This window comes from Phycodurus eques, chromosome 6 (assembly GCF_024500275.1).
Source record: "Phycodurus eques isolate BA_2022a chromosome 6, UOR_Pequ_1.1, whole genome shotgun sequence".
NCBI lineage: Eukaryota > Metazoa > Chordata > Actinopteri > Syngnathiformes > Syngnathidae > Phycodurus > Phycodurus eques.
Window position 1 is genome coordinate 4,686,008 of NC_084530.1, and position 22,051 is coordinate 4,708,058.

The following is a 22,051-nucleotide window of genomic DNA, read 5'->3' on the forward strand; positions in this document are numbered from 1 at the left end:
TTTCCCAAGGGCTCACCGCCTGTGGGAGGGGCCATAGGGGTTGGGTGCAGTGCGAGCTGGGTGGTAGCTGAATGCAGGGACCTTGGCGATCCGATCCCTGGCTACAGAAGCTGGCTCTAGGGACATGGAATGTCACCTCTCTGGCAGGGAAGGAGCCCGAGCTGGTGTGTGAGGTAGAGAAGTTCCAACTAGATATAGTCGGGCTCGCTTCCACACACGGCTTGGGCTCTGGTACGAGTTCTCTTGAGAGGGGTTGGACTCTCTTCCACTCTGGAGTTGCCCACGGTGAGAGGCGCCGAGCAGGTGTGGGTATACTTATTGCCCCCCCCCCGGCTCGGCCCTTGTACGTTGGGGTTCACCCCGGTGGACGAGAGGGTAGCCCCCTTCCGCCTTCGGGTGCGGGGACGGGTCCTGACTGTTGTTTGTGCCTATGGACCAAACAGCAGTTCAGAGTACCCACCTTTTTTGGAGTCCTTAGAGGGGAGAGCGCTCCCGCTGGGGACTCCATCATTCTGCTGGGGGACTTCAATGCTCACGTGGGCATTGACAGTGAGACCTGGAAGGGTGTGATTGGGAGCAACGGTCCCCCCAATCAGGTGTTCTGTTATTGGACTTCTGTGCTCATCACGGATTGTCCATAACGAACACCACGTTAAAGCACAAGGGTGTCCACACGTGCACTTGGCACAAGGACACCCTCGGTCGCAGTTTGATGATCGCCTTTGTGGTCGTGTCATCGGACTTGCGGCCGCATGTCTTGGACACTCGGGTGAAGAGAGGAGCGGAGCTGTCAACTGATCACCACCGTATTGTGAGGGTCTGCTGGGAATGTCTGGCAGAATCCCGTCAGAAGGAGTTTCAACTCCCACCTCCGACAGAACTTTGCTCATGTTCCAGGGGAGGCGGGGGACATCGAGTCAGAGTGGACCTCACCACAACCATGGCAATTTATCGTGTCCGGAAAAACAATCATGTCCATTTTATTTATCGAACGATAAGTCAATATACAGGTAGTAATTATCGTGACAGGACTATACACCAAGAAGTAAAACTATCATTATTGTGAGCTATGGATTTTCAGATTCACTGCTTTACAAAGAAACTGAATAGATGTACTTTGTTATTGGCTTCCATTCCTGAACAGAATTTTTTTTTGGGGAGATTGGATGTTATGCATGATTATTGTCTCCACAGAGAAGGCCAGTGAACTGGCTCAAATTTGGATACAATTTGGAAAAGGCATATTCAGCTAGAAATTGATTATTCCTCTTCAAAATGGTGAAATGTTGAAGGCTCCCTAAAATTGAAGTGAAACAGGTTTTTGAAAGATTTCTCAAATGTTTTTTTTTTCTCATTTTAAAGTTTTTTTTCCATTTTATTGTTAAGTACTGTTTCACAGAAAATGACAGTCAGCGTAGGAGAGAATGTCTATTATGCTATGATGGAGATCAAAAGGCCAATACGCCACAGGCTGAGGTTTAACAAGTGTAGTGTACTGACTAAAATGTGTTGAACTGTATTTGTTTGAATTGCTGTTGTGAAAACTAGTTAAAAGTTTGTTTGGTTCTTTGTGTGGATGGATACTGGGGTGTCCTGCGTTCCGAGAGGTCTGTGAACATTTCAGGTTTTTTTTTTTTTTTTTTTTTTTTTTTTAATGATTGATTGAATGGGTGGTGCGTCCAATGGGATTGGGGGAAGGAGGTGGGTCGTGTGGGGAGAGCGGGAGATGCGGCGGAAGAGAAGAGTTGTTTTTTTGGGGGGGTTTTGACCTGGTTTTTCAACGCGAACGGATTTACTCTTTCAACGCCACCGGGCTGCCGCTTCGACGCTACGGGATCCAGTCGCTGTGCCTACTGAAGCGTTTTGAGGGCACGTTCCTACGCCAATCGGTTTCGGTTTCTTTTCCCCGGTGAACTGAGGGTTCAACGGTTTTGTGAGTACTGCCAGTGAGGGCTACACAAGAACACTTGGCTGCCTGTAGTGCATACAGGAATATTTTATAAATTAACAGTGCGATACTGGCATCTGAGTTTGGAGAGGAGAGGGTGACCAATTAAGAGCTACCCAAAGGGCCTATCGACTGGTATTATAAATGTCTTACACTTTTGTTTTATTCAACTCTTTCCCCCCACCCTTTGCACATCATTAATGAGCTTGTAACAAACCTCTGGAGTAAAAGCTGACACGATAATAGACTAAAAAGAAAACTGATGAGTGAATCAGTCAGCTGACCTTATAGGTATGCTGAGCATGTATTTACACTGAGTAACTTGCACATATGTACAGTCTTGCTCACCATTATGGGCACTCCATTTTTTGCATAACCTGTTTAATATCTTCAGAAATAAATGGAAATGTACCAAACTTATACCATCAGCATGTTTTAATTGGAGGTCCAAAGTAATTTAACAAAGAAACAAATTTTTTTCAACTTATATATTTTAATTTCAAAGACGAAAATACAGAAAACAGCATATGCAGCAATATTGGCACCCGTCAATATTTGGTTGCACACCCTTTGGCAATGATGACAGCCTCCAAACGTTTCTTGTATCCATCTAGAAGCTTTTTGCACTTCTCAGTTGATATTTTCTCCCACTCTTCCTTTTTAATCTGTTCAAGCTCTTGAACATTTGTAGGGTTTTTTTCGATTTTTTGCTTTTCAACCACGCCTGTGTGCTTTTGGATGTGTGCTTTGGTCTGTCTTGTTGGAGGACGCATAATATTCGCCTCAAACCACGTTTTCCTACACTGGGTATGACGTTTGGCTCTAAAAACCCGTGCGAATTTTCTAATTTCATGATACCTATGATAGAGTCAAGGCCTCCAGTACCAGCTGTAGCAAGCCAGCCCCACAGCATTATGGATCCTCCACCATGCTTAACTGTTCGCAGGGTGTTGTTTTCCTTAAGGTCTTCATGGATTCTGTAAACCTACTGTTTGTATCCATTGCCAAAAAGCTCCATTTTTGTATTCTCTTTCCATATTTGCACATTCAATTAATACTTTTTATACTGTATATACCATAGTTGTATTTAGCTTTTTATATTGATGTTTTTGTAGCACTTTTGTAGCAATTTCAATCCTCTATGTGTTACGGATATTGAAGAATTGACAATAAAAGCACCTTGAACCATGAAAATGTTGTTTATCATTTGCTCTTTTGTATCCAACTACAGAAAAATGTTTCACTTGATTCATTTTCTTCAGGAGTACTTAAACTTCATGGGTTCCAAGAATGGTAAGCTGGACTGTATGTACAATATGTACTGTATGTACGTATGTTTGTACGTACATATGTATTTTTAGCTGCCTGAGATGACTTCACTGGCATAATGAGCAACACAAAAATGCTGTCATCAAAATGTAGACTTAATTAAAATTAATATTATTATTAATAATACATTTTATTTATAGGCGCCTTTCTGAGCACCCAGGGTCACTTTACAAATCAAATAAAAACAAGGAAACAACAGATCAAGTGCAGAGAATAAATATATTACCACAAAACTCTCTGCCTCTCACTGCCTGTAATTACAGAGGAGGAGGACACATTTATTGAGAATGACGTAAGGACGAAACTATAATTAAACCAAGTCTCAATGTCTCCAAAGATGCAGCATGTCCAGTTGGCGTGATGTTTGGTTCAACTGGACCACCACATAAACACTTCAACATATGAATGTTACATAATAGCATGTGTGTGTGTGTGTGTGTGTGTGTGTGTTTGCACATATGCACAGTATGAAACACTCACTCCACAGGGGGGTTTAGGTCCTCGGCTTTTGTCTCAAAGAAGCGTAGTACCTCGTCACTCTGTGAGATTTGAGGCGGGAGTCGTATAAGTGCCTAAACAGAGGATTACAAAAAGCAATGAAGTTTTATTCAGTTGAATCATTACATTTAATGACATTCCAATTCCGCTGTTGTTATATATATATATATATATTTTTTTTTTAGCACATCTGCCTCACAGTTCTCAGAACCCGGGTTAAATTCGGCCTCAACAGTGTGGAGTTTGCATGTTCTCCCTATGCCTGCGTGGGTTTTCTCCGCTACTGCAGTTTCCTCCCACATCCCAAAAACATGCATGCTAGGTTAATTGAAAACTTTAAATCGTCCGTAGGAGTGAATGTGAGTGCAAATTGTTGTTTATGTGCCCTGTGATTGGCTGGCGACCAGTTCAGGGTTCACACTGACTCTCGTCCAGAGTAGGATAGGCTCCAGCACGCCTGCGACCCTAGTGAGGATAAGTGGTACGGAAAAGGGATGGATGGATGGCTATATATATGTGTGTGTGTGTGTGTGTGTGTGTGAGTCTCCGTGGGTTTCCAATCAACAAGACGTTTATAGCTATATAGTTCATAATGAGCATCGTAATGTTTGTAGTAAGAAGGGGAAAGCTTGCAAGCCTGAAACCACCATCCCAAGTGTGAAATACAGAGGTCGCAGCATCAGGAAGTGGGCAGACCTGCAAAGACACGTGGGAGCAAGGTGGCCTCCAAACTTGGCTCAGTTACACCAGTTCTGTCAGGAGGAATGGGTCAAAATTCCTGCCAACTATTGTGAGATGCTTGTGGAAGGATATGCAAAATGTTTGACCCAAGTCATACAGTTTAAAGGCTATGGTACCAAATAATAATGAAATGTATGTAAATCCTTGCCATGATTACAATTAATATTACCACAAAACTCTGCATCTTGACTGCCAGTGTTGAGGACAGTATTTGACCCAGAACGGTGACTATGATTAAGCCAAGCCTCAACAGGGGGGGGGAGTCGTGGCCAAGAGGTTAAGATCATGGTCTGCCACCACAGGGACCCCAGTTCAAGTCCCCAACCACCAGGAGAATGTGGGCAAAAAAAAAAAAAAAAAAGTCAGCTTGAGAGGATGTGGCAAAGTACCATCCACCACCAACATCCCCCAGACCCATAGCTGTGGTGTCCTTGAGCAAGACACCAATAACCAGAACTGCTCTACAGGCACTTAGGTATCCCCCTGCTCTACTTTATGCCACTAATAATAACAGTGTAGTAAAAAAAAAAAAAAAAAAAAAAAATGTTTGCTGTGTCCACAACTCTGATGGGAAAAATGCGGAGGAAAAAATTTTTGCGCATTAGTTCATGACAAATAAAGATGATGATTCCTCTTCTTCTAACTTTGAAGAAAACAATGAAAAATTGTCGAAAAATAAATAAATAAATAAAATCACTCATTCTGGCATTTAGCAAATAAAAATAATGGGCTTTACACCACAGGATTTTTGGGGTCGATCAGCGAGTTTAAAAAGATTATAACCGATCACCAGTTATTAAAGCTAAGATAAGCACATAGACTGTATGTAGAATGTGGAATGCTCATTCAAATCTGAGCAACATTCCTATTGCATTCACAGTGTCCTATATTACTGAAAGAGCCTTGTGGTTTTGATTGAAGAGGTAGTATCTCATTATGTACCCAAGGCTGGATGGACTCAGCATCCCACAATCTCCAGAGAGCAGCTGCTTTGAGAACACTGGGTAATTACTCTTCCTCTCTGTTGTTTGCCTCGTGAACAGGATGGAGGAAGTAAACACTGTGACAAGCCAATGGTGGGCAAAAAAACAGGCTCGCTATCGCAACTGTCAACATTACAGTGCTCCAGGTTATTTGGGTATGAGTAAGGATGTCTTTCCTAATAAAGCTAAATTTGAGCAGAGGACTTATTTCATGTGCATTTGATTTCTTTTCAGTTTCAATTATTTTGCAATCGTCACACATCAGATTCATAATGGTGTTCCTTTGCGTTTCAAGAAAAAGAGACAAGGACTGCAATGCCCAACAAATTCTGACAATCTGTGCCGCACTAAAGCAAGGAAACAGCTGGGGCGGGCGGGGTGCGTAGGGTCTAAATCAAGCATAAATATGAGGAATAAGAAGGGCAATATTAGGTTCTCTCAGCAGGGGGACATTTTTTTTTTCCCCTCAATAAAAATGACAAAATCAATTACAAAATTATGAAAATATTTACTTTGCACTGGTATTACAACAGCGCTTAATCTTGTGTCTCGATGTTGTGCATATTATGTGTAATTAGGTATGCTCTGATCAGTGTTTCATACTGCCGGTTCCGTTATCGATAATCCAAGATCGAGATCTGCCGTTCACTGCTGATACCGATCATATCATCCATCCATCCATCCATTTTCACCACCGTTTATCCTGGTTAGGATCGCAGGAGCCTATCTCAGCTGACTTTGGGCGAAAGGCGGACTACACCCTGAACTGGAGGCCAGTCAGTCGCAGGGCACATATAGACACGGACAAACATTCGCACTCACATTCACACCGAACTGAACCCACACTGCCCACACCAAAGTCAGGCGAGTGTACCACTACACCATCAGTGACTCCCGATCATATCAAGTAGCTGCAATTTTTTCAATGTATTTATGGTGAATCCTATTGGATATTTGATCTGACGTTTATGTAGTGTAAATGGCGAAGGGATGCTATACTATGGCTGGGCGATTGTGGACAAAATAATAATCACGATTACTTTGATTGATAGTGAAATCACAATTAATAAACACGATCATTTATTTTAAAACTTTGTATTTTTTTTCAACTGCCAATACTCAATTTCAAATATACAGTAACTTAAAAAACAACCCGAAAATAAATTAGTAACAACTGAAATAATACTTGACCCGCGACCCTAGTGAGGAGAAGCGGCTCAGAAAATGGATGGATGGATGGATGGATGAAATAATAATATATTCAAATAATAGAAACTGACAAAAAAGAAAACAAATACATTCATGGCTAAAAACGTGCCAATGCTTTTAGCCATGACTGTATTGTCCATTAGAGTCGTCTAAAAAAATCCTTTTATTATTGTGGCATTTAGCAAATACAAATAATTTGGGTCATCCTAATTTACCTAAAACAGGAAAAGTTTCATCTGATTTCATGTCACAGTCAGGAAAAAGTGTTTTCTTGATACAGTCAATGACTCTCTGCTGATCCTGCTGTGTGCACCTTGGCCTCTTAGGGGCAGTGTGGTGTTATGCATGCACAGAGCTACTCGTTTATTGTTGGATAAAAAAAAGAGTAGCAGAAGAAAGTCACAGGATAACATTAATAAACTCATTTTTAACAGATAAGGAAGAATATATCCCCATGAGTATTGTTATATTACCTGTCTGTATGTGTTACTACGCCGTTTCTGTGTGAATATTTCTTATTTGAAGGTAAATGCCTCCCGTGATCAAATGCTAATATTAGCTAGCCTGTCAATGGAGTTTTCCATTGCCTGTTACCATTAATCTGGCGATTTCTATAACGATGTGGCTTGTAATTAAATATAAAATGAGGGTAATTACTTTCGTTGTGCGCTTAGTTTAAGCACGCTCAGGGAGGGCAGATATACATTCTACAGGGTGCAAAGTACGTGCTATGAGGCTAGCGGCATGACCTTCGGTTATCATCTTGAGGCTAACCCAAATTTGTGCGTGCTTATCCAGTCAGGCAATGCTGGTTGCAGTTCCTCCTTGCGTCATCACAACATTCTGCCTTGAACGGAATGTTTAGTCAATAAAATAATTTTAGACCGACACTGAAATGCAGTTTTGGGCCATTTTCCGGCGGGCGAAAATTTTCCGTGACTTAGAAATTTGGGACAGTGTCTATATGTAGGTGGTGGCCTGACACAGCGGCTGAGTGGCCCCGGGCCACCGTTGATGCCGCACTCTGAATTGACCCTTGTAAATGAATAAGTTGTAAATTGTGTTTGTCAAAAGTCTTTTAGTCTATTCTGTGATCGCTTTTTTTTTTTTATCTGTAAATCCTTAATGTGTTTCATTTTCAAAAGTTTGTGTTGGAACAGTAATTAGTGTCCTACTACAATGTAGAGTTGTCTGTGAATGATGATGAGCTGTCTCTCTCTGTCTCTCTCTCTCTCTCTCTCTCACACACACACACACACACACACACACACACACACTAACAGTCAATATTAAGCATTACAAACAAGTATGCCACAGTAGGCATTGTAGTATGTAAATTAAATAGAAGAGTTGAAGGTGGCAAGTGCGAAATGCCCAGAAATACACATACTTCCCATCCCAAATTTGTATACGTCCGATTAGGTACTGTCAAGTTTAGTTGGGTTACCACCGTTCCACTACAACCAGGCGTCTCTTCCATACCGTGACTGCTGTGGCAAATGTTTTGACACTTTTAGAGTCTCAGTGGGCATTTACTCCCTGTCACATTTTCCCATCCCCTCCCTCGCGTTGTCTCGCACCAATCCCGTTTTGTCAATGTTACCTGAAACAAGGCTGCCGTGGCCGCCGGGAACGTAGTGTAAACAAAGCCTTAACTACAGCAAAAGATAGATGATTAAATATGGTCTAAAAAAAGAGTCAGCTAAGGCCAACTAAACAGTATGGAATGTTTAATATTTGTATTATTCATGCGTTATTGATTAGTTTGTGTTGTCACTGCCCAGTTTTGGCGCTTGTGGAGTTGTTTAATGTCTTGCCATAACCACAGCCATGTCAGATATGTGTCACTTGAAATGTACAAGTTAATAGATGGTTAAAAAATAGGATATAGGCATTAATCGGAATTGGACACTTGAACCCTCAGTGTAAATTCAGCCTGAATATTTAAAACATGAACATTTGAACAGTTCTTTACAAAGTTGAATCTGACACTACACTAACATGTTCACTGTGTTGGGTTAAACGCAGAGAACAAATTTCGTGTGCATGCATGCATGTTCATGACAATTATTCATTTACTTCTTCTTCTTCTACACCTTCCCAGCATGTCAAATGTAAAAGCTGTGTAAGATATCAGCGCATCTTCAAAACTTAATAATACTAGCTGATAGACTCCCATGATAATAATAATTGTGTCGAAACCACGTATTCCATCTCTGAAGCATGTGGAAGGACACCAGGGCCAAGACCTTTGACCTCATATAGACTGGAGATATTCGCCAGAGTCAGATGGGAAACTGAAGGATGTTTCCAATAAGGTTTCTTTACCCTGCAGTAGTCGTCAATGAAACGCAGTCGCTTCATGGCCACATCTCGCACATGACTCCTTCGGAAGAGAATTTTGCCTGCATGAGAGCAAAGGGAACAAGTTTATGGCATATCTGGAGGACTATGAAGGGGAAAGACATTTTTAGATAAATGATCAACCACTTGCCAAAAAAGAGAGCGAATCAAATCAGGTTTGGCTGAACGGAATGTTATTTTTAATTTTTATTATTTTTGAAACCCGTCCTGTCCAGCTGCATGGCCATGTAGAATGATTGATCTGTATGGCTTTTGTTCTGGAACAGTTTTGCTGTGCAACAGGGTAGTTTGAAATACTTCCTCTGCTTATTTTTTTTTTCAATCATTCTAATGTTTATTGAAAATGCAGCTGGACAGAAATGGCATTTAGGGAACAGACCGAGGGACAGAACAGACAAGGGGAATAGGGGTCCGAACCACAGCAGAACAATAGTTAGACAGATATTTGAGTACAAGTAATGTTACAAAGTCAAATCGTGTTCTTATTTGTGGACGGGGAGGACACCCTGTGAGGACATGCAACAACTAACCAAAAGGACAAAATGAGAGAGGACAGAAACGGGCAGGGCAAGACAGGATGTGGGGAAATGAGCAAGGCAGTGCTACTTATGAGTGGTGCGGTGGGAGGCTCTTATAGTGAGTTTATATCTTAATACACCCTGTGTTATTGTTAGTTGTCCCAGTATAAGCAATTAAAGCCTATAGCATGTCTACTTGGCAACTAAAGATGATTCTGATTCTGATTTATTTTGCCAAGTATCTCAAAAACACACAAGGAATTTGTCTCCGGTAGTTTGAGCCGCTCAAGTACGACAACAGACAGTCAATTGACAGAGAATACTTTTGAGACAAAGACATTGAGAAAAACAGTCACTGAGCAATTAAAGGTTGCTAGTAATCTTGTAATGCCGGTACAATTTGTATTTATTTTTTTGACAATTGTGCAAATAGATATAGCTGGGATAGGCTCCAGCAGCCCGCAACCCTAGTGAGGAGCAGCGGTAAAGAAAATGGATGGATGCAAATAGATGCAGAGTTCTCTAGCAATGAGAGCAGTTTGAATGACAATAGAGCAATTGTCAAGTGCAATGACCATTGTGCAAAGGGTGCAGAGACTTCAAGAAATGTATGCAGTTTAAAGTGACTAGTAGTGCGATAATCTGCAAAAATGTCGATTGTGCAAATGTTGCAGATACTACTCAGTCGATTGTGCAAATGGTGCAGATGCTACTCAGCCACGAGTGGCCAGTATTGCTGCTGTGTCCTGCCCGTCAGGAAGCTGTAAACCCACTGGCAGATGGCAGGCGAGACGCTGACTGCATCATCACATGCATGTTAGTCAACTGGTGTACAGAGTTGCTTAGCCGGCCCCCTCCACCCACAATGGGGTGCCATGCCAGCGACCCCATCTTGTGGGGGACTGACCCAGGAGGACGCCACTCACTCCCCAGGACCCAGGGCGGTCCCCCAGCCCAACTGAAACACACCGACCAGTCCCAAACGGAGGGGCAAGGGTACCAGACCACCCCACACCCAGTCCGATTGTATGTGGTGCATTAAGAATCTGCAGGCGAAAGGCAGGGCAGGCCAGAGAGCAGGCCAACGTGCCGGAACACCTGGCCAAGTATCCTCCCCAACACGACACTGAGTGGACTGTTCAAACTCTGGCCCACCAGAAGATGTCAGTAAGGTTTGGCTGTCAGCCACCATGGTCACAGCAATATTCAGTCTCACATGAATACAATGTTACGTTAAACATTGCCTGTACTGTTGATAAAGGTTTTATGATGCCAGCATTTTTGGGCTCTGGAACCAATTATTTCCAATGCAATTTATCTAAAACATGTCATGGAACAGATAATTAGAATCAGAATCATCTTTATTTGCGAAGTATGTTAAAAACACACGAGGAATTTGTCTCCGGTAGTTGGAGCTGCTATAGTATGAGAACAGACAGTCAATTGACAGAGAATACTTTTGAGACATAAAAACATAAACAGACAGTCACTGAGCAATAAAAGGTGGTAATGCCGATAAAAAAAAAAATGTTTGACAATTGTGCAAAATGATGCCGAGTACTCTGGCAATTTACAGCAGTTTGAAATGACTAATAGAACAATAGTCTAGTGCAGTGACCATTGTGCAAAAGGCGCAGAGACTTCTCAAGCACGAGTGGCCAGTATTGGTCAACAACAGATATGCAAGTAGTGCAGAGTGGCGAGACTACTACAGTGAGTGCACGAATAACCTATAACTGGCCCGACAGAGATGTGACTACAATCTCAAGACAAAATTGGCAGCATGTTACAATGGAATTGTAAGTCAACAGTTTAAGACGTTAATGGCAAGAGGGAAGAAGCTGTTGGAATGTCCGCTAGTTTTAGTTTGCATTGTTCGATAGCGCCTACCTGAGGGAAGGAGCTGAAAGAGGTGGTGACCAGGATGTGGAGGGTACAAGAGGATTTTGCATGATCTTGTCTTAGTTCTGGCAGTGTACAAGTCCTCAAGGGTGGTAAGGGGGGAGGCGACAATTTTTTTCAGCATTTTTGATTGTCTGTTGCAGTCGGAGTTTGTCCTTTTTTGTGACAGCACCAAACCAGTAACTGAGTCACATAATCTCTGTAGTAGACGTATTTTGTAATGTAGACGAACAAAAAAACTCTGACAATACTAGAGAGCACGTAACCGAGGCGACCACACGGTTAAGCACCATCTTATGATCGCATTGGTACCACTGTATTTGTTGCCATGACTGACTTCAAGAGGTTGTCGGATTTATTTATAAAGAGAAAGAATCCCTTAAAGCAGGAGGAGAGCACGAGGGGAGAGAGATGCATACAATACATCAGTGTGATAGTCGAGCCACTGAACATTTCTGCCCTCGACACTAAAGAGGCACCAACAACTATTGATCACTGGCACTCTCCTGTGGGTTGGCATGAGCCTGAATGTCAAACGGTGACTTACAACAGAGGAGACAAGCATGTGTGGCATAACTTGGATCAATGCAATGATGCATGCACATACACACCAATCCATGTAATGATGCATGATCCATGCATGAATAACCAGACGTTCGGTAAGCGACCCTGAAAAAAGTAATACTTAGATCGCGTCGGGAAACAAACATTGTTGACATTATAAAGCAATGGACACATGTCTACACATGTGCAGAGCACACAGGCATCGGTGCCCAGCTCACATTGACGCACTGCACATATATTATTAATATGAGAGTCTGTTCAGAGAGCAGGCTATTACCTGGGAGAAAGGGGATAATCCTCTTCTTTGGGTCTTTTTGCCCACCCTCAATTGGAAACTTGTCAAGTATCTGCATCTGTGAAAAATAAAACAAAAGAGGCATTTTGGGAAATAGCTTTTATCATAAATCTTATATTAAAAAGCTCGCTGAACACACAATCACTGATATGAGAGGAATATCCCTCTCATATGTCTAAAAAAGTAAGCTGAGAACTAAATGGAGCTAAGTAACAGATGGTTCCTCATGATGATACACTATGCTGTTTTCATGTCAAAAACAAAATCGAAGAGTTTAAAAATGTTTTATATATGCTTTAAATTTAATGGATTCAAGCATCCAAGATTAATCTGCAATTGTTACCGTACATCACACAATTGAGTTTACCATTAAATAACATTGATAAGAGTGGTATTACATCTTATTGACGTAGCTTTGAAACATACAAATATTCATTTGAAGTCCACATCTATCTTCTTCCAAGTAATCAGAGCAGACATTTGTGGGAGTTAAACAAGCTGTCATTTTATCAAAATGCTCAGTGACACGAACATGGTGTGAGAAGTGCTGACATTGAAGTTGGAGGTTAAGTGAGAACGACAGAAAATGGCAAGTGATGTGGGACACGAGATGGAGCAGAGGTCAGCGAGTGCAGATGAGTGAGTCAGCCTTCTTGTTTTTATACAGATTCATATCTCAGATCACTTATTCAACTGAGGCATAATTAGCAATACAGTAAAAAAAAGAGAAATATAGAGGGAAAATAATGATGATGATTAAAAAAAATAATAAAATGGATGTGGGATGTTTGTATACATATATGTATATATATATATGTACATATATGTATATATACATACATATACATACACATACATATACACACACATATATATATATATATATATATATATATATATATATATACACACACATATATAAATGTATCTTTAAAACAGTTACAAAGAATTAAATGCAAGTGTATTGTGCTTAAAAGTTAAATACAACTGTACATTAAAAATTGGATTAAACATTTTAAGACACTAACACAATTTGAACCTTTAATTCAGTAATTCTTGCCACTAGAGTGAGCCCACATTCCAATAGTGGTACTTTTTACACACTTTTGAGAACCATTACTTTCGAGAGTTTCACTCATGACAGAGGTTAACTTTGACATGACGAGCTTCTCAGAGCTATGTGACCACTACGCCACAGATCGTGACTAGTGAGTGAGTAGTAATAAATATAATTCGAACATTTGAGCATTACATATTTTGTGTTCAATCGCAATAAGATTTTTATTTCTATGGTGAAAAACAACATCAGAAGTAGCAGGTAAACTTACTATTAATCCAACCTGAAGAGATGTTAGTTGCACTTTGTTCAAATAAAGTGTGAATGCAATTGACATTGTTATTACTTGCCATAATAAGGGGATATTGTTTATTTTAATTAATTTTACCCGATACCTTTACAAGAAACAAAATAAATTTTACCTGCACTGTCCAGTATCCAGGTATTTATTTCACTGTCAGACTGGTTGGATTTTTTTGGCTAAAAAGTTATCTAATCGATTTCCAAACACTGAATGGTTTCGGATTGTATCGTTCTAGATGAACCGACATCGTCCATGAATCGAATCGGCAATCACGAATTGAATCACTGCCAAAATGAATCATTACACCCCCGGAGAAAGTTAGCCTCACGCAGAGGAGCTGCTCAGCGGGGGATCCTAGTTAAAGTAAGCCATTTCAAATTTAAAAAAACGTTTTCCAGAGGGAGATGCAGCAGTAAAACACGACAGCCAAACTATGCCAATGTAATCTCTTTACATTTAATAGACAGTTTTCAAAAAATCTAATTGGATTTTTCATTTGTTGGACTATTATTTCGGAATAGTGCAAAGAGTGACAATTTGATTCTGATTGGGAAGTCATTTGTTATAAAAATAAACTTTTCCGGAAGGAGACACTGTCATAAACGGAACAGAGGATAGGACCCAAAAATGCACGACTCCAAAACAAATGGACAGTTTCCAAAAAGAGAGGTTTAATAGACGGGCATAGGTCGGTACACAGGCAGGCAATCCAAGAAAGGCAACAGTATCCAAGAACATGAGGCAAAGAGGCAAGGTTGATAATCGGAACAGGGTCAAAGTCTTACTGTGAGTCTGTGACAAGGAATGCTGGAACGTAACGACAAGGTACAACGAACTGGCAACGAGAGGGAATGAGACACGAGGTTAAATACAATAGGTAATTAGGGTGAACGAGGCACAGGTGGTGAAGATGCTCACAGGAGCAGGTGTGTGTGAAACAGGGAGGGGAAGACAAAACCTGGAACACACACACACACACGATAGACACGGCAGCTAAAATGTGGCAGCCGAAATGTGCCAGTGTACTTTCTTTATGGTTCAATCAATTTATTTGTTTAAGTTTTAAATTAATCAAATTGGATTTTTCATTTGTTGGACTATTATTTTGTAATAGTACAAGGAGTAATGATTCAATCCTGATTCTGAAGTTACTGTCAATATGAATAGCGAATGGGAATTTAGAGTGAGAGTCGGAGCCCTAACTTAGGCTGATGGGTGTTGGTATCAAGTGTCACAGAATTCTGCGGAGACTATCACTACCAAAGGTACCATGAGAAAATGGAGACTTGACGGTGCTTATTAGGCTGCAGCAAAATAATTACTGAAAGACCTGCTCATTTGCACCATCTCCCGCATGTACTGTACAGTATACCTTTAATGAGAATGCTTGCAGGCAGGCGTTTTGAATTTCTGTTTCATGAATTGGTTATGCTAGCACTCCTTATAAGGCTTGACGGGTCAGCTCTTGCTTGGCCCAACTGATTTTTTTAATCAACCTCTTATTTCACAAATCCATAACATCTCAGTGACACACTACCTGCTCCCTGAAATCTTCAGCTAATTATTCAAAATAATGCCAGCAGGTTCAAGCTTGCCTTCTACACAATATCACATCACAGTCGACAGGTTTCTGGCAAGAAGGGGCATCCTTGCACCTTGCCAGGCATCATGGGACCATGGAAAAGAACAGGTGGGACTTTTTAGATCAGGTCACAAGCTGACAGGACAACTCTTTAACATGCACGGCCACCAAGTTTTTACCTTCCAGCAAACACAGTATGAGTGTTTCATTAACAAAGGCATTAGTACAGCTGGTGATTCATCATCAATCCAAAAATTTGATGTAAAAAAAAAAAAAAAAAAAAAGAGAGACACTTGCCAAATCATTGTGCTACATCTGAGAAGCTAACTTCACTGTCTCCTTGGTAACCACCACAGTGAGAGTGTGAGGAAGAGTTGTGAAGCCATGTGATTGGAAGATGCAGCAGAACTCTGGGCCACTGTCGGGAGTCAGGTGTAAAAAAAAAAAACAAGAGGAATAAGGCTGTTTTATCTCTTCTCTGGGCGACGACGTGAGGTAACCAGAACAAGGATGTAATGTCCCCCCATCAATCTTATGTTTGCATTCGCTGACAATCTCTGAGCCATTAATATTCAATTGCTGGAATGATCAAATCAAAAACAGAATAGTTTTTAATTGGTCTTGACACCAATACCATGTATAACCAGCTTCTTGTGCTGTATGTTGACTGTTTGGTGAAGGGTGATGACATCTAATCCCTCGGTAAGGGTATATTAAACAATCACAACAGTTACTTGGTTTCAAACCACATTGGCAATCATCATTCATTCATTCATTCATCTTCCGTTCCGCTTATCCTCACTAGGGTCACGGGCGTCCTGGAGCCTATCCCAGCTATCTCTGCCTGAGAGGCGGTGTACACCCTGAACTGGTCGCCAGCCAATCGCAGGGCACATATAAACAAACCATTCGCACTCACATTCGTACTTACGGGCAATTTAGAGTCTTCAGTTAACCTACCTTGCATGTTTTTGGGATGTGGGAGGAACCCGCGCAGGCACAGGGAGAACATGCATACTCCACACAGGCGGGGCCGGGATTTGCACCCCGGTCCAGAACTGTGAGGCAGATGTGCTAACCAGTCGTCCACCGTGCCAGCACAATCATAATTCCATTTAAAAAATCTATTTATGTTCAAAATCATCAAAACATTCCTTTCAATTTTTAAAATAACAAATACCATTCCAACACAATCACCAAATGAAACTATCGTTCTTGTACGGTATATGACCTCCTAATTAATAGTAAACTAAAATACAGCATATTTTAAGTAAACTGTGATGCAGAGTGAAATTCAACCGTAGAGACCTGAGCACAAATGCTGGACTCTTCTCAGAGTGAGACAAACAGCAGCCCCTTGTTCATCCCACACATGCACTAAGAATAGAGCAGCCATATAAGGAACTGTAAAAGTCTGTTGGCATCAACTCAGGGATGCCGCACAGTCCTTTGGCAGCAGATTGAGTCATTGACTTCCTGCTGGTGGTCATGTGACTGCAAGGGTTTACCCCGGGCTGAGCTGTAACAGGGCAAAAATGAATGGAAATAAGTGTTCAAACTCTGGAACAACTCATGACCAGCATGACACGGCACCCATGTGATTTTCAGTAATTCAAAAGGACTTCAGCTACAAACCAATGCTTGATAGGCAGGACATGGGATAAGGACGTTATTTCTCTGGCTGTTAGCAGATACAGTATATAGTTAATGATAAACCAGTGTTGTTCCCCACAGTACCAAGCCCTTTAATCAGAGCCTCTATTGTATTTTTAAAAGGAATGTTTTAATATAGTGAGGCTATAAAAAGCAAGTTTCTGAACATGCATTACTGTCTGTCCTGCAGTACAGTATTTGGTTTGTGGGAGACAGTGGGTATGTAAAGTATTCAGACCCATATTACTACTTTACAGTACAAAATTATTGTTGTGTAGTTTTGTGTGTGTGGCCTACAACACCCAATACAGTACAAAGTTATTGTAAATGAATATTTTTTTTTAAATGCTTGAAATTGTTTAAAAGTTACACATTTTATCCAAACTTACGACGCCGGTGTGCTTGGACATGGTGACATTGTTGACATACAGTACTCATCATAGGTGAGTTGCTTTCATGAGCCACGAGGAATTTGTGTGCTTCCTAGTTCCAAATCCTTTGCCAAAAGCGAACGGATTGCCCCCCCCCCCAGAAAATACTGTTACTGTACCAAATAATATCATGTTCTAGACTCCAACGACTTGTATTGTGTTAGCACAGGAGGGATTTATTTTGGAATTGGATCTATTTATCCGTAATATCAGGGTCAATTTGGACGAGGTTCCACCCTGGCAGTCCACTCGGTCACTGGGCTTCACTTATCATCTCATGGTATTTTGAATTAAGATTTGCAACAACAACAAAAAAAATATATATATCTATCTGGTAGGAAGTTAGTCAAGGAATTGGCAAGATGGACATTTGTCCCATCCCTGTCAGCTAATCATCTAAATGTGATTAGCTATGAAATGAATCAAGACGATTCAGTTCTTTACACTGAAAACTATGTTATGCTTTGGAAAACATCTCTAATAGTGTACCACACCACATTTGACAGGGCAGAACCACAGGCAAGCACTGCATACATGCAGCTGTCAAAGGTCACTATGTTGGGAACTTCACTGTTTGCCAATACGGAATGGTAATGTGATAACATATTTGACACAATATTCAATAATGATCTTTGTTAACTGTAGTTAGTTACAATTTCTTTAAAGACAACTATTAGAATATCAGGAATGTATGATTGGAAGATGCCAATAAAACATAGCTGCAAAATAGCTGCATAATACTTTTCTGTGGGAGGTTCCCAGTGGTTGCAGTCATCTAAAAATATGCGCTCTGTTCTAGAGATGTCAACACTGGAGGGTGTTATGGCCCATCTGGCAATTCCATATTTCAATACTTGCAAAAGACAACAGGTGCAGCAAGTTATGTTTGTCCTCAACCCCTCATTATAGTCGACCACAATCCAAGACTGTAGAGCATTTTGAGATATGGAATCTGGGTATAGGCTTCAACTGGAAAAGATCTGTCATAGAATTGGATCCTGTTTCACCCAGGGGCTGAATCCAGCTCAAGTCATAACCAGCAGATGGTATAATCCTCACCAAGGTCGCGGGCGTGCTGGAGCCTATCGCAGCAATCTTTGGGCGAGAGGCGGGGTACACCCTGAACTGGTCGCCAGCCAATCACAGGGCCAGATGGAATATATTTTTAAAAAAGAAACATATTTTAACAACACCAAAACATCTATCTGATATTGTTTGATGAGATTTTAACATTCACTTATTTCAGTGGATGTCTGATTAAAGAATCCTTTGTTGGGAAATTGCATCATTTGATGGAATTTTTCAACGGAAGCGTTCACACCAAAATTAATCAAAGACAAGTGAGGGAGTTTGTGGAAGTTAGGCTGGCAGTTTGCCCAAGACAAACACATTTACATTTTCACACACGCATGCACGCGCACACAAAGGAATGCAGCAGCAGCATCTGTGATTGTCATTGAATATGATTAGTTGTCTTTTTCTACAACAAAACAACAAATAGATAATCCATTAATTCTTTAATTTTCTAGCACTTATTCCTGTTCAGGGTCCCGGAGAAGCTGGAACCTATCCAAGACTACTTTGGCCAAATGGGTGACCACATCATGGACTGGTCGGCGGTCTATATATAGACATATCTGTGATCTTTGAACGGGAATCAATCCCCTCCAGCCTCCATGAAAATAAGCTGTGTATACCACAGCACTACCACTAATATGCAGATAAGCCATACAAATAATATGAATAGCATATCCCAATATTTAACAGAAAAACTAAGACCGGTAGAAAAGCTTGACTGAGTTCTGAATGACTGATCAAACATTGGTATCCCTTTTAAGGACAGCAACTGTCTCAATCAGTGGATAAAATGATTTCCTTAGGTTTAAAAACGTTACGCAGCCAACTTACAGATCACTACAGTCAAGGCAAAAAGTAGAACTCCTGATCAGCCTTTGGGTTCAGCAGTATCAAAGGGACACATTTAGTAATGCTGACATTGACAGTCTAAAAGGTTTCCACATCAACAAACCTTGTCCAGAGTGGGCAAACCTCGGGTTTTTACTGAGCAGTATTTCAGATGGCACTACTGGACCATGCAATACAAGACCCTCACAGAAAGATGTGGAAAAATAAATGAGGATTGCAACAAGAAATTGAGGCCAGTATGGAACAAACTGTTAATATGGTACTGACAGTATGTCAATCCCTTACTACAGTGATAGCTAGAGTTACAAGTGCCCCAACATACATACCAACGGTTGTCGCTAGATCGTTTTTTCCCCCTCTGTGTTGAGAGACTAAATTTTATGAGCAAACTTCAGATATGCAGACATTTGAGGGGGGTCCCCAACCTTTTATCTTCTGTGAGCTACTTCTACACAGTGACCATGCAGGAGACCTACTCATGTTTAGTAACATTGCTAATTTCCATCCATCCATCCGTCTGTACTGCTTACCCTATTCAAGTTCACAAAGAGCTGGAGACTATCTCAGCTGACTTCAGGTGAAAGACAGACTCGACGCTAGACTGGTTGCCAGTCAGTTGCAGGGCACATACAGAGACAGACAACCATTCACACTCACATTCACACTGTCACTGATTGGGAACTGAACCCACACTACCTGCATCCAATCAAGCGAATGTCCCAATCCACAAAAAAAAATACATACCTGTTAAAACAATGCAAATAATATTCACTAACAACCATTTTCAAATATCTAATCTTTTAGTCAGAAAGCGGACTGGCACTGCATAGATTAATCAGGCGGATCCACCACTCCACAATAATTTCCATAGCGCAAGTATATTTCCTTGTTTTGCAAATGACACACATTCAAAAATGGTAATACAGGACTCATATTTTGTAAAATACCTTTACCAATGTATTACCAATACTGTGATAAAAAATTTAATTGTATATGAATTGTAATACTTCAAAAAAAAAAACATACCTGTAAAAAACACAAAAGATATTCACAAACAACCATTTTCAAACATCTAACCTTTCAGTCAACGAGAGGACTGGCACTGCATAGATTTAAACACAGAGCTGTAAGCAAGAGTGTATCTGCTGCGGTTGACTCTGATGGAATAATAATTGCTGAACTTGGCTTTGATGACATTCATGTCAGAAAAGGCTGACTCACACAGATATGTCGACCAGTCTTATTTTTATGGTCCCGGAAAAATGTATTCCGCCATCAGTGAACGGCTTTTTCTACTTTACGAAGGCTGTTTCCTGTGGGAAAGTCCAAGGAGATGTTGCTGTTGACTTGTGTAACTGTGAAATGTCCTTTCATGTGGCATCTTTTACTGACTGCCAGACAAATGCCACAAATGAGACACACACCCTTGTGGCTCAAGTTTGTGAAACAAAAGTCTGTTTCCCACTCTTCGGGGAAATAAGTGTTTTACCTCTGACTGGCATGACTGCACTCTGCTGCTGCAGTTGTTAGTAGCCTAGTTGACTAACAGCTTATTCGCCAAGTTGTTCGACCTGCTCCCTGACAGACAGCAAGCAGCACAATGTAAATGTTTGATTTACATATGGTTGACAAATAATTAGACCTGTCACAAAATATATATATATTTTTTTTTAGGACAAGCTATTTCCCCCCCCAAAAAAATGTATGCCTCTGAAATCATGAAAAATAAAGCCCGGCCTTGAGCTGAAGGATTATGTGGTTGGTCTGCTGGAGACAAGCCCTTCAGCTTTCAATCAAATACATTCGCTGTAGTCAACTATTGGCTGATTTAACGTGTGCCGCTGAGGTTATGCTTAATAAACAGTTAACTTTCCCGTGTGTGTGTGTGTGTGTGAGAGAGAGAGAGAGAGAGAGACACCAACTCGTGCGCCTACCGGCTCACCACAACAATGACAATTTATCGAGTCCAGAAAAACTATAATGTGCATTTTATTGCACTGATTCAATAGGATTTTAGATTAATTTTACTAAGTGACAAATCAAATGTGTCCTATTGTATCCCATCCCAAAAACATCCATGATTACAAATGTCGTCCACGAACTTCTGCATGGGGACTTGCACAGTCAGACGTGTATAGGGTCAACAGGACTGGAGAGAGCACAGTCCCCTGCGAAGCTCAAATGCTGCTAACAGTAGTGGCCGACATGCAGACCCCCAGCCTCAGCCAATAGTCAGTAATCTATGCCATTAAGTGTGAACAAAAGCCTATCTCTGCCAGTATCCCTGAGCAGCAGAGGCTGGATAGTGTCCAAGGCACTGGATAAGTCCAAAACTGAAATTCTCCCAGCACCACGGCCGCTGTCAAGTGAGAAAGGGATCGGTGTGGAGTAAGTAGATCATGATGTCCTCCACTCACACCTTCTCTTGATATGAAAACAGTATAGAAACGAGGTCATGGTGGACCAGAAGTCTCAGGTGGTGAAGCAGAATCACACACACACAAATGGAAAATTAGATTTGCCTTCTGTTATCTCTTTTTTCTACTGAAATATGTGGACTTAAAGTCCCCAAAGTCATGTCTGCTGTTTACCCACTTGCTGTCCATTACCCTTTGGAGAGCTGAGAACAGGCCAGTGGCTCAGATTGGACATAACATTTCCACTGATACTGCAGATAAGCAGAAGCTGCTACCTCAGTCAAAATGTTTTCACAGGTGGTCCGTTCATGTCAAGATAACTCAATACAA

At 41.0% G+C, this 22,051-nt stretch overlaps 1 protein-coding gene across 2 annotated transcripts in view; it reads right to left on the reverse strand.

Annotated features, from left to right (window-relative positions):
* sh3pxd2aa (SH3 and PX domains 2Aa) overlaps positions 1-22,051 on the reverse strand; it is a 152,517-nt gene that overhangs the window by 96,474 nt on the left and 33,992 nt on the right. The window contains exons 3-5 of one of the 2 annotated variants that reach the window (XM_061679036.1): positions 12,334-12,409; positions 9,037-9,113; positions 3,758-3,849 (exon numbers count right to left, since the gene is read on the reverse strand). In XM_061679036.1, the coding sequence (XP_061535020.1) occupies positions 3,758-3,849; positions 9,037-9,113; positions 12,334-12,409 (245 nt within the window). The remainder of the gene's footprint in view (positions 1-3,757; positions 3,850-9,036; positions 9,114-12,333; positions 12,410-22,051) is intronic. The other variant, XM_061679037.1, reaches the window with a different exon arrangement.